The 14,258-nt window shown below is 34.9% G+C and overlaps 1 protein-coding gene across 2 annotated transcripts in view; it reads right to left on the bottom strand.

Moving 5' to 3' along the window:
• Positions 1 to 14,258, bottom strand: part of COL19A1 (collagen type XIX alpha 1 chain) — a 307,907-nt gene that overhangs the window by 169,060 nt on the left and 124,589 nt on the right. For both annotated transcript variants that reach the window (XM_025444536.3, XM_025444537.3), the window contains exons 14-15: positions 5,144 to 5,197; positions 3,520 to 3,555 (exon numbers count right to left, since the gene is read on the bottom strand). In XM_025444536.3, the coding sequence (XP_025300321.1) occupies positions 3,520 to 3,555; positions 5,144 to 5,197 (90 nt within the window). The remainder of the gene's footprint in view (positions 1 to 3,519; positions 3,556 to 5,143; positions 5,198 to 14,258) is intronic.

Below are 14,258 nucleotides of genomic sequence, written 5' to 3'. Positions count from 1 at the left end.
ACTATAAATGAACTTTCAATTTATTGACTCTCAGATAACAGTACCTCCTTTAATCTAAATATAGTGGAGTTAGTATAACTTTCAAGTTTATCTTCCTTGAAAACTGTTATCGATCACTTCATTAAAATATATTAATCTACCTTATAAAAATCAATTAAATATTTAGTACATGATAAGATTATATGCATTTCACTTCCTCCCTATTTCAGTTAACATTTTTTTAATTTTTAAAAATATTTATTTTCTTATTTTCTTTTTTTAAAATTTATTTATTTTCTTTCCAAGTTTTCATTCATTCATCCATTCAATCAATCATTCATTCATTTTTTGAGAGAGAGTGTAAGCATGAGCAAGTGTGGGGAGGGAGGGATAGAGAGAATCTGAAGCAGTCTCTGTCATGCCCAGAGTGGAGCCCAGTGCAGGCTCAATCTCATGACCCTGAGATCATGATGCTTTACTGACTGAGCCACCCAGGTACCCCCTAAGTTTTATTTAAATTCCAGTTAGTTAACCTACAGTGTAATATTAGTTTCAGGTGTAGAACTTAGTGATTCATCACTTATATACAATACCCAGTGCTCATCACAACAAGTACCTTCCTTATTACTCATTACCTTTTTAACCGATTCCACACCCACCTACCCTCTAGTAACCATCAATTTGTTCTCTATAGTTGAGAGTCTGTTTCCTGGTTTGCTTTTCTCTCTTTCTCTCTCTTTCTCTTTTTACTGCTATGTTCATTTGTCTTATTTCTTAAATTCCACATATGAGTGAAATCATATGGTATTTGTCTTTCTCAGATCAACTTACTTCAGTTACCATAATAATAATACTCTCTAGCTCCATCCATGTCATTGCAAATACCAAGATTTCATTCTTTTTGTGGCTGAATAATATACCATTGTGTGTGTGTGTGTGTGTGTACACACATCTTCTTTATCCATTCAGCAGTTGATGGACACTTGGGTTCTCTCCATTGTTTGGTTATTGTTGATAATACTGCTATAACCAACAGGGTGCATGTATCCCTTTGAGTAAGTACTTTTGTGTCCTTTGACAATTGCTGGATCATAGAGTAGTTATATTTTTAACTTTTTGAGGAACCTCCATACTGTTTTCCACAATGGCTGCATCAGTTTGCCTTCTCATCAACAATTTAAGAGGGTTTTCCTTTCTCCACATCCTTGCCAACAACTGTTGTTTCCTGTGTTGTTAATTTTAGCCATTCTGACAGGTGTGAGGTGGTATCTCATTATAGTTTTGATTTGTATTTCCCTGATGATGAGTGATATTAAGCATCTTTTCATGCATCTGTTGGCCATCTATATGTCTTTTTTGGAAAAATGTCTATTCATGTCTCCTCATTTTTAAACATTAATTATGTTAATAAACTAATGACAAGTGTATATTAGTAATATCCAAATAATACTAATATTTAACTTGATGAAATAAAACATCTCAGTTCAGAGTGGTTTTTGGCTTATTATATTTTTATGTAAGGGTAAAAATTCATTTGTACTCTCTCCGTGCCTGCCAGCTAAATAGTGCAGGGGCATCTACAGGGTACAACTTGGCAGGAAGACGTTAGCTGTCATTAAAAATCCATAAAGTAGGAGTGCCTGGGTGGTTCAGTCAATTAAGTGTCCAACTTTGATTTTGGCTCAGGTCATGATCTCAGTGTTGTGAGATTAAGCTCCACAATGGGCTTTGCACTGGGTGTACAGCCTGCTTAAGATTCTCTTTCTCCCTCTGCCTCTCCCTTCCTCCACCCCCAACCCCCACTCCCACATGGACACTTTTTCTCTCTCCCTCTCCAATAATAATAATTCCTTAAAATAGATATATTCCAATCCAATTTTCTGGGTAAGGGAGCAAATTTGCATTATCAGGTGAAATGACAAACATAGACTGACTACATTTTGCTCTTTAAACACAAGTTGGAAATGATTACAAAATCAGATAACTAAATAGAGTGGGTGAGTGTGGAACTTAGTTGAACAAAAGCAAGCATGTGACTTAGATAAAATGAGCAGGTTTAAGTCTAAATCACTGCCAAATAATTTTAAAAATAAACTCCACAAAGTATAAAAAAGCTGAATAATATGTAGTTAAAACAACTTCTCAAATAGTTTTTATTTCCATCTTGAAAATAAAAGCTTCAAGCACAGAATTCCATTGTAAATTGAATTTGGTTATTCCTAGATCATCTGTTTGACTCCTTAGATTTTTCATGTATGAAGAAATATTTGTCCTTTAAGTAAGCATTGCAAAAATTATTTGTATAAGACATTATTAACATATTGTTCAGAATGACATTTTCAAATACAAAGATAAATACAAATGTTATTAAAGCCACACAGTCTTTGTGATTACTGTGCTGCCTTACTGGGAAGAGCTCAACACAGATACTAGAAGATTTCTTTTCTTTTATTTATTTATTTTTTTTGATACTAGAAGATTTCTTTTTAAATCTGACCTTCTATTATCAGAACGGGCCTCAAAACTGATGATTTCAATTCTTAATTTATGTCATTAGGTAATATCAACATAAAATTGAAGAGACCTCAGGCTACAAATGACCTTATTTAAGAAAGTTTCCTCTTTTCTATTAGACTTAGAGTCATCGTTAGACCAAATCTTTAAGTTAAATGAGAGTCCTTAATGACCTATGAAAAAAATCTATAATGGTAAATTATATCTAAATATAAAGTCATTATATATTTATGACTAAATGCTTAATAAATGATGAGCCATTTAATTGAGAACAATCCCATTATGCACACATTAGAAACTTTTCTCATAAATATGTTACTGAAATATCTCCATTTATCATTTGTAAATCTCAGAATCAAATTACATAGGAAAAAAAACAATGGTCTTGGACAGGTTTTGGGGAATGTAACAATCAGTTTAAATAGTAGCTGTTTTTTACCTATTGGGATTATAGTTTATTTTGTTCTTTTACAGTTTTTTTTTTAAGATTTTATTTATATATTCATGAGAGACAGAGAGAGAGAGAGAGGCAGAGACAGGCAGAGGGAGAAGCAGGCTCCATGCAGGGAGCCTGACGTGGGACTCAATCCCTGGTCTTCAGGATCACACCCTGGGCTGAAGACAGCACTAAACTGCTGAGCCACCTGGGCGGCTCATCTTTTACAGTTTTTAAAATAAGTAGAATAGTCTCTGCTTCCATTAACTTTAAATGTCATGTTAAGAATGTATAATCAAACATTCAAGGGCCACAATTATGAACCATATGGAGGGTAGAGAATCTTGTTCAGGATTGGTACTGCCTCCAGACTTTTCTAATAACTACTGGTATGACCTCAGGTTAAGTACTTCACTGATGTGGGCAGATGCCCCATCTTAAAAATCTGGAGGTTTAGCTAGATCTACTCTAAGGTCATTTTCAGTTTTCAAATATTTTATGGCATAAATTTTGGTTTAATCATGATGTATTTTGAATAATAAACAGGAAAACATATTTCAATTTTGAATTCTGGTTTCAGGAATACTTACAGTTAAGGCTGGTGGTCCTGGAGGTCCTGTATCTCCCTAAAACAGATTAAAATTACAGTCACTATTAATCCTTTTTGGATATTTTATTTATAAGTTTTCTGAATGGATAGAAGCTATACACACACACACACACACACACACATTTTGAAAGAAAAATAGAATTTGATCTGATAGAAGTCTGTATCCTATCATATGATGACAAATGTATCGCGTGCTTTAACTCTCATGATATAAATATCACCTTATACACCCCCGTGCTTTCTGCAAAACTTGTTTGGAAAAGCTAAAATAATCTAATTTTCTATTCTTTTGTCTACTAATCCAAAATTAGAAAGAATATCTTTTCAAATATGGTTACTTGCCAATGGAGCAGCTGGGAAGTGTCACGACAGATAATTTTTCTGACAAAGTTAGTATGAGGATCAGCAGAAATAAGTGTATCTCCCCACTTCATGCCTTCCAGCTGCAAGAAGCAGTCCCACTGCCTCTTATAAAGCTCTGCTAAATTGACATTGCATTTGCCATTAATTTCAAGAGGCTTTGCCTATATTTATGTATTTTTAAATATGAAAATTGCTTTGCTAACCTATGTGAATACAAATTACCAGGTGGACATAGAGAGACTTTTCAAAATCTTTTAAAAAATGGCTTATCTAAAAGTTTACTGTTTTCTCATTTATATGTCACCTATATGCTTTATTGTATCAGGACCCCTATTTATTTAATAAGAACTCTTAATCATTAAGATCAAGCATTATTACTATAATGCTTTTTAGGTGGACATGATGGAAAACTTAAACTTTGTGGCATGAAGTTCTGAGCTATGCTCTAACGTTGAGGCTATCTCTGTAACTTTTTCTTTTCTCATCTAACATAGTCACCTCAAAAGTTAAGACAGCATGGAGTAGTCATTACTTTTTGGAACAATTGAATAAAAATAGCCAATACTTGTTGGGGAACATTGACATAGCTTAACTCGGTCACTGAGGACAATTTGTAAGATCAACTTTAACATAGAGGTAAATATTGAAGACAGACAAGGATTCCCAAATGTGCTGAAAATAGAGATAATAAAACACCCACAAGTACAATTGTTATTAAATTGAGATCATCCAATGATCTTATTCTAAATGATTCTTCCTTTTAGTATTTTTAAATCTCTTTTAAAGGTCACTGCCAATATATCATTATAAAATGGCATGCGAGAAAAAGTGGTAGGAAATGAAGCATTCAGACTGAAACTGAGTTAGAAAGTTAACCTCCTTCCCCCCAAAGGCCACCTGCTTCACCATTATGGTAGCAGTTCAGTGCTATTGGCAAAATTCCCTGATACAAGGCACAGTTGCTAATTTGGCAATGGAATAGCTAATGCTGTTAAGTGAGGGAGAGAAAGTGAAATCTTATAAACACAAATTAATGTCAACTAGCAGTTGTGCATTTAGTCTCTTCAAACTAATTAAATGAACCAAAAGGCTTTTCTTCAGATGCTTTTAACATAACAGCCTTTGGTTAATTTTAACAAAATTAACCTTTTGGCAGTTAAATAGTATCAATGAAAAGTCAGTGCAAACATTTTTAGAGTTTTCTTAAGAAAAACTGGCATTTCTCTGGGAGAATACAATACCTTTTCTCCTTTTGGGCCAGGTGGACCATGAGGACCCAAGTCACCTTTCAAACCCTATATAAAGAATACAACCAATGTGATTTCTATACACAATTCACAGAAAGCTTGAATTTCTAACAAGTCATTAGCCACAAAATAAAATAATTTACTGAACTCCCAAATCCCATTCTTCAGTTTGTAGTATAGAGAGAAACAGAGACAACTGGCACTAAAATGATAAGCAACATCTGCGTTGTGGTGAGTACAGATACATTAAATCAGCGTGAGTCCTGAATACTGCATATTTGTGCAACTTTGCTTCCTGCTAAAATTACATTAATTCACCATCTGGGAGAACATCATTTAGGTCTATATGAGCTTTTAAGTATCCACTTTGGATTAAATTTGTGGATGTTGTAAATACCTTTGATTTAGCATTGATTTGGCCTTTATAAAGCTTGCCAAAAAAATTCAAGAATTAAATTAAAAGCATTTTTATGTCTCTATCAAGTAATCTAATTGTGGGGGAAATATAAATGAAGGACATATTCTTTTCCTATCCCTCACAGCCTGAAACTAGAATGTAGTTGCTTTCCTGTTTTAAAGTATGTTTTAGTCCACTAATTCCTAATTTTCTTAACCCGAATTTATAAAGATATTAAATGAAACTATATAAGACATAGAGTATCAAATAATTATGTTCATGAATATTCTAGGTTCTTGGGTGCTTCAGTGGGTATTTAGTTGATCGGATTCAGAAATGACAGCTCTCAGAAATACTACAATAGATTTCACTGGAGGAAAAATCAGTTCTACAGTTGAAGGTATTCACAGTGTAAACAGAAAGAAAGTTAGATAGACACATCCTGACTGTGTGGTGAATAGGAAAAAGTAACTTCCTACATCCTTGATTTAACACATTGGATAAGGGAAGAACAATAATAGAAAAAAGAAATATTCTGAAGCCACACAATGCACAGTATATCTAGAGGTCTTACTTTTCCTGGCCTAGGGATCCATCTATCACTGCACTGACATTTTGTAGTCAATAAACAATGTCAAATGCTATCAGCTTTAACTACTTAATATATAATCCCATGATGAATTTAAAGAAATTAAGGAAAACTGGATACTTAAAATAATCTTTAGAGATTATGTGAAAACTGTAACCTTACGCCTTAAGAAAAAAAATTCTTTAAGGTTTGAAAACAGCTACTGATTGGCAAAACACACTTCACAATTGTAGAAGTACTTTTCAGGATAAAACTCACAGCTATATGCCTTCCACTGTTACCTCAGAATCTTTATAGAAAAAGGATGAGTGAAAAAGTAAATCATATTTGAGATGTGATATTTTCTTATTATTTGAAATAGCCATTCCTTCCCAAATAAGCAAAATGAGATTAGGCTGAATTGAGATGTGCTGTGAGTGTAAAACATACTAGGTTTTCAATATTTAGTACAAAAAATGTAAAATACCTCAATAATTTTCATACTGATTATACATTAAAGTGATAATATTTTGGGTATTTATATTTTGGATGTTATTAAAATTAGTTTCACCTGTTTCTTTTTACTTTTCTTAAGATGGCTACTGGAAAATATATTTATCTTGAAATAATATCATATTTACAAATATACCATATAAGTATTATATTCAATAGATTCTATTTCTATTGGATAGTGCTACTTAGAAATACAAAAACAAGAGGTTGACAAAGACTCTCTCCTTGACCAAACTTTAGTCAGACTCTTCTGAGTCCTCTGCTGGATCAGGCTTCAACCTTGGCTGTTGTTAAGTTCTGCCTTTGGCCTGCTTAGCCCAGTTTTAGCAAGAATCATGTTAAGTCAGTTTAGAAAGAATCCCCCACCCTTATATCAGATCAAGTTCCTCATGCTCTATCTTTGTTGTGTAAGTGACCTGCCTTTAGCAAGAATCCTATTAGGTCAGTTTGTCAAGAATCCTCCTGCCCCTGAGGTCTGCTCTTAGCAATTTCCCATTCACTGAGCCGGTCACTCCATTGGCTATACATCCTCACCTGTCCTTGTTGTATTTGGAGTTTATCTCAATTTTTCTCCCCTACTGCAATACCCCTATTCCAATAGGTTTGAACAAAAAATCCTCCTTACCATTTTATTTTATTTTATTTTATTTTATTTTATTTTATTTTATTTTAAGATTTATTTATTTATTTATTCATGAAAGACACAGAGAGAGAGAGAGGTAGAGACACAGGCAGAGGGAGAAGCAGGCTCCATGCAGGGTCACGCTCTGGGCTGAAGGTGGCACTAAACTGCTGAGCTACCCAGGGATCCCCTTACCATTTTAATAAGTGTGAGAATAATTTTTGCCTAACAGGGTCAAGATTCCTGCTCCCATGGAACTCATAAGAAGAGGGTGACTGATGATAAATAGGACAGTAGGCTGAATATGATAAAAATGAGAGGGAGAGAGCTGCTATTTCAGTTGGGGTGATCAGAACCAGCTTCTGTGTGGAGACATTTATTGTTTCAGAGGATCCTGCCATGCAAAGATCTGGGAGGAAAGCATTGAGGTTAGAAGGCATAGCAAACACCAAAGCTCCCAGAGTGAACAGAATGTCATAAGCACACAGACAAGAAACAGGAGATCAAGTCAAGTTTAGACAAAGGTCAGTACACATAGAGAATTGCAGGCCATGGTAAGGAGGATGGGTTTTGTTCTAAATGGAATGGGAAACTACTTAAATGTTTCAAGCAGAGAAATGACATGTGACTTTCTTCCAAAAAAAAAAAAAAAATCACTTTGGCTACAATGTGAAAATAGACTGTAGGCAGCAAGATTGAAGCAGAAAAGGGGTTGCCATAGTTTTCCAGGCAAAAAAGAGTAGGGTGGTTGGGATAAGGTGGTGATACTGGAAATGGAGAGGAGTGGTCAGAAGCTGTACATACTGGGAAGTAAGACATACAGATTTGTTGGAAGAGGGAGCAAAGAAAAGGAGGTGTCAAGACTTAATTGATAGGAGGCTGTACCATTTACTGGGCTGAGAAGTTTATTTAAAAAGAGATTTTCTTTCTGCTTCCTGGTATAACAGTATGCAGAGAAAGACACATGAAGAAGAAATGGCTAAGAAAGACAGCATTCATTCAACAAATATTAATGAATATCTATAAATATATAAGACTAAACTATACTTTATGAACATATGAATATGAAAATGTTATTTTTTTAAAAAAGACAACGTTAAACATAACATTCAAGAAAATGGTTAACTCTATGGTGGGGCATGGGGTTATACTGAGTTCTGGGTACACTGGTGTTCCAGTTACTACTATGACTCATAATCATCACACATCACGTTATAAAATATTATTTTTTGGCATAAAATAATACATTAAATTTTTGTTCAATATTCTTGCCTGACAAACTAACCCTCACTGCAACATCTGGGAAGAATTTATTGACCAGTGAATCAGCGTAACCATCCCTGGTTCAATCAACCAAGAAATGGTAGGGTGGGGGAAGGGTAGGGGAATAATGTCACCAACTACAAGCTGATGTAAATATTGAATATTATTATGGAAGTGTAGCAAGTGTGAAGGGAACAGTTTTCAGGGAAGCCTAATTTCATTGGAGGCACTCAAGATTCAGAAATGTGGCATTTCAGGAGAGTCAGGAAAAGAGTGGTATTTTACGCAAAATCCTAAGTTGTTCAAACTTTCCTATTAAATAGGTATAAATACTAGTTACTTTGAAGGGTTGTTCTGAGAATCATAGGTTATAAAAACACTTAGTACATGGTAGGTACTTAATAAATGTTGCTTTTACTTTTCAAGTCCAGGTTTAAGGGATAATTAATAGTTTGTTCTGTTCAGGTTTGTACTCAGTTTGATGGATATGGTACCACTGTGCTTTAACTCACATAGGATAAAATGCAATTGAGAAGTACTGCATTTATCAAGCTTCTACTTTTATGGCCATTGAAGTGGGCCCATGTAACTCATGTCCTCTTGTGACAAAGTACAATGTTTTTAAGGCCAGGGCATCATAATAGGCCCTGAGAAACAGATCAGTAATGCTTTTCTCAAGTGCAATTTTTCTCCTCATGTCACACTGGTGCTGCTATCAACGGTTATTGAGTACTGGGGAGAAAAAGATGTAGCACTCACCATAAAGCATAAAGAATCAAATGGAACAGACTATGAATTCAATATTGAATAAGACGGGAATCTATTATCAAAGTTCTCAACAAAATCATGTATATAAAGATTCTCAAAAGCACAGTAGTTGACTCAGTATGTTATGTGGAAACAGGAACTCTTATCTAAAGGTAAGATGAAAGCTGAAGGACAGTATTATATTTAGAATTATAAAAGCAGGCAGACTATGAAATTAATTTTACTGGAATGTAGTATCTTTAAAATCAGAAGATACAAAATAATATTGGTCAAAAAATTTTTGACCCATCAATTAATTCTTTGCCTCCTCTTCCCACTGATTGTGTCTTGTTTCCTAGCAATGGCACCAGCTGTTGCTAGCTGATAGCTCAGCTTTGGGATTTCTACATTTTTGTATTTAATAATACAGATTGCATTGGTATAAGGAGATTAATATGATTATTTTAGAAACATCAGATGCTGTATTTCTGATAAGGAATGTTTGAAAGACAATAATAAAGATGCAGAGGAAGAGTCTAAATTCAATGATTGAAATTTACTTTTCTAATTATATAACCCCACAAAACAAACAAATGAAGTGATATTTCTATTAGAGATAAATGTATTTTATTTAATCCGGTTTCAAATGATAGTAAATGTTTATATAGCTCCTGGGTGCCTGGGTGACTCAGTTGGTTAAGAGTCTGCCTAATGCTCGGCCTTGGGATCTAATCCCCGTCAGGCTCCCCATTGAGCAGGGAGCCTGCTTCTCCCTCTGCCTCTGCCTCCCTGCCCCCCCCCCCCCCCGTCTCATGAGTAAATAAAATCTTTAAAAAAATTTTATAGCTCTTACTATATGCAACACACTGTTCTAAATGCTTTATGCATGATAACCATGTTTACCCTCAAACACAAACACACAAAAAAGCCCTGAAGTGCTATTAATATTACCATCCCATTGTGCAAATGAAAAAAGTGAGGCACAGAGGGAATAAGTAATGTTCCAAGTAGCATGCCAGTTAGGCAGTGGCAGAGCTGAGATCTGAGCTCAGGAAGTCTGTCTTTAAAGGTTACATTAACAACTTTATAAGACTCCCTCTCAAGTCTGTTCTAATATGCAATTGTTGAATATAGTTCATAGTAGGTCACAATCAAAATCATTTAACTATAAATGCAAATGTGTGTAAAATTGAAGTCTTGTATTTTAAAGGCTAAATTCTAGCAATTCAATTTTTTGACAATTTTAATATGTTTAGTTTGCATTACTTAAACTATAAGGGAAATATGAGTATGTATTAAGTCCAATAACTTTAGTCCAATACTCCAAAACCTTGGAGAACAATCCAATGTTTACAAACACATACACTGCCAAGGATGCATTTAAAAAGATATCAGAGCAATTTTTTTTTGTCCTAATGATTAAGAACTGCTACATTAGTTGGTGTGCCTTAGGGATGCTAAACATTCTGCTCTTACCAGACAGTTCCACATGACAAAAAATTGTCTTACCCCAAATGCCAATAATGTCACATTGAGAAAGCCTGAACCGTTGAATATTTCATTGTAAATTAGGTTTACATTTTCCAGAGTGAGCTTGCTCAGGTTTTGAAAAAGCTAGCACTGAAGAAATTATTAAAAGATAGATTTACATCAAGATATTTGTAATATGCAAGAATAAAGACCATTAAAAAGGACTCTTGAATTCATTTAGTAGGAATATTAGATTCTTCCAATTTTCTTTGACTTGGAAAGTAGCTGGAGTGAGCTGGCCCATTGAGTTTATTCACTCTGCATTCTAACAGAATGTTTCTGAAGTTAAAATCTCCATCATGGCTTGACTTTAATTCAAATTGAAATCACTATTATAATGCCCTTCATTCCTTAAGAATGTGTACCTGTGCTTATTGAAAGTCAGAGTGAACTGTCATAAATGCTGAATGATTTTAATTTGCACGGTCAGTTTATTTTACCACTGAAAAATAGGCAATGACAAGTGTGGCATGACTTAGTGGGAAAGCAAGAGACTTTTCAGTCAAACATATAGGGTTAAAAGCTGATTTTACCATTTTCTAAAAAAAAAAAAAAAAAAAAAAAAAAGTGGCTTAATTTCCCAGGCCTTTATTTCTTGCCTCTGAAAATAGAGATGCTATCACCTCCTGCTATAGCTAGTCCATAAAGCAAGAATAAGGATCAAATTTCAAATTCCTGGGGATCCCTGGGTGGCCCAGTGGTTTGGCGCCTGCCTTTGGCCCAGGGTGCGATCCTGGAGTCCCGGGATCGAGTCTCACATAGGGCTCCCGGCATAGAGCCCACTTCTCCCTCCTCCTGTGTTTCTGATTCTTTCTCAATCTCTGTGTCTATCATGAATCAATCAATCAATCAATCTTTTAAAAAAATTCAAATTCCTCGTGAAAATGGTTCATGAATAATAACACAATATTAACAATACCGCCACTAATGATGTAATAGCAGAGCATTTGATTCTTTATTCCTAGTGATAGTAGAGGGAGAAAAGGAGAATTTTCATTGCTTTTTATTATTTCTCCTTAGTCATGACTCCTGAATATCTTTGGCAAAATCAAGGAAAGGAATATCATCTACATATTAATTAAGTAACCAAGTGAGAAAAGTTAATATGCTTTATCCTGTTTTATGATGTATCTAATGAGCTACATTAAACAATGATGGTGCTAAAGAAATGACAACTCTGTGATTGGGGGCATGCTAAGAACCCTTCCAAGATCCTTCTCAAAGAAAGGTTGCACTGCCTGATGTGGGGAAAAAAAAGGCAGAAGAAAATTTATTAAATGTCCTTACTACCTACAGCCCATTCACAAGTCTTTCAAACAGGCAGAGTAACTTTCCTCTAGGGACTCAACTACCTTGATGTTAATACTCGGCTAAGGGCAAAAGACAATCTTAGCCTGATCCCCAGGATCCTGTAAGTCTACTTTAACATATAAAAATTCCTTTAGAAATTTCCTTTATCTCTAAACCCCCAAAATACATGCTAGTAATCATCCTCCAAGCATATGGCCCACCAATATACATTTGAAGGGTCTCATGACTAAGATTTTATTAGGTGGTAATAAATGACCTTTTCTCAACAATAGCTAGCCTCCTCAAGGTCCTGAGATCCTTGCTTCCAAAACTCCTTAGAGACCTACAATATCCCTAACCTCCTCCCACTTTGGAAGTATATACTGGGCCACTCCTCAAGACCTCAGTGCAGGTCTTTCTGCCCACAGGTCCTGTATCTGTGCTTTAATAAAACCACCGTTTTGCATCAAAGATGCCTCAAGAATTCTTTCTTGGCCATTGGTGTTGATCCTTAACAGCGTTTCCTACATCACTGCCCACTACACTACATACTCTCTTAACAGTTTGGTCTTATTCAGGTTTAGAACTCCTACAATGGCTGCCAATCATTTGGGATGTAGTAGGCATGCAAATATATGTGTTTATCAATTAATTATTTCTAAAAGGCCTTACTTAAGAAAAATTTCCAAATCTCTAAGTTAATGTAAATAGATTTCAGTTTCCAACCCCTCAAATCTCCAGTTTTATTCATGTGTTTGGATAAGTCCCTCACTATTTCAATTCCAATGTTATCTTAATGAAATTATAAAAATCTTTGTTTTGTGTCTCTATCTCAGGAAGCCCACATACATGCAACTTGGTTATCTTTTGTAACACTATCATTAATTTAATTTCCTTCAATACTCCTAAACTTTTCACAAGATAATATCCTTCCCATAATGAACGATCAAAATCTTGAGCTATTTTTGAGTTTTCAATGCTATCAAGTGCCAAATTGCATATGTTTTACATTGTAATAATACTATCTATGCATTCCTTTCCATCTCTGTTATCCTCCTTTAGGCTCTAATTACTTATATTTTAGACTATTATAATACTTTCTCAGTTTTTAAAATTACAATTTGGCAAATAATTACTGGGAACTTACTCTGAAAATATTTACTAAGTACTAGGGAATCCAAGAAATGATCTTTGCTCTCATGAAGAATATAATAGAAAAACAAATATAGGCAAAGGTCTGAATTTTATCCATTTTACACAACACACAGTAAAGCTAATCTTCATTTAAGCACAGCTTGGATGACGTCTCCCCACTGTTCAGAGGAAAGAGGGCAAACATCCTCAAATACAGCACTTTCCATACTCTGGCTCCAGCTGTATTGTTTTGTTATTCCTTCATTTCCTTATATGCAGTAGGAATGAATTCCAATAACCTGAATGGATGCTTCAACTTTCATCAAGTTTGTGTGCTGCTCTTTAAGTTTGTAATGTTAAAAATATCTTTTTTAAATAAAATTATAGGACATTATAGTGATGGCGACCTTACATTCTAAGCCCATTCTCTACACACATAGAAGTGATTTTCTTAGCTAGTGACAGAACTGGACATGGTGGGCTCTGGGTTTCAACACCAGAACTCTTACTATGATACCAGGTACTTCCACTGGTGGGGAAGGGAGATGAATCAGATGCTCTGTTTAAGTGTATGGGCCAACAGGTGTGACATTCAATGTCTTGATGCATTGTAAAGAACTAGAGAAGATTGCAGAGATTCCTCCAGCTACAAGCCCTAGGTACCAGTTCCCTTCCTCTCATATAGAATAATCACTTCAAAGGGGAAAGGAATAAGAATGAGAGTCATATAAAATATATGAACGGGGCTCCTCAGGAAGTAATAAGAGAGGAAAGCTGTGAGGGGTCAGAACTTCAATCCAGTGTTGACTATAGGGTTAATTCCTGGGGTTAACCCTTTTTTCCTTTTTGGGGTATTTCTTCTCCACACCCAGGTATCCTTCTTTGTCCACAAAGTAGTAGTGATCTACTGCATACAAGATGGGTTTCATATTTCATATGCCTCGAAGGCATTAGGGGACCAAATCTAGTTTCCTTTTCTTTTATCTATAAAGCAAATAGTGTAGCCTCTCAGAACTTTCTAAAACATTTTTACGAAAGTGAAAAA

This window comes from Canis lupus, chromosome 12 (genome assembly GCF_003254725.2).
Source record: "Canis lupus dingo isolate Sandy chromosome 12, ASM325472v2, whole genome shotgun sequence".
NCBI lineage: Eukaryota > Metazoa > Chordata > Mammalia > Carnivora > Canidae > Canis > Canis lupus.
Note: the sequence above shows the minus strand (reverse complement) of the source record. Positions and strands in the feature narration are given on the sequence as shown.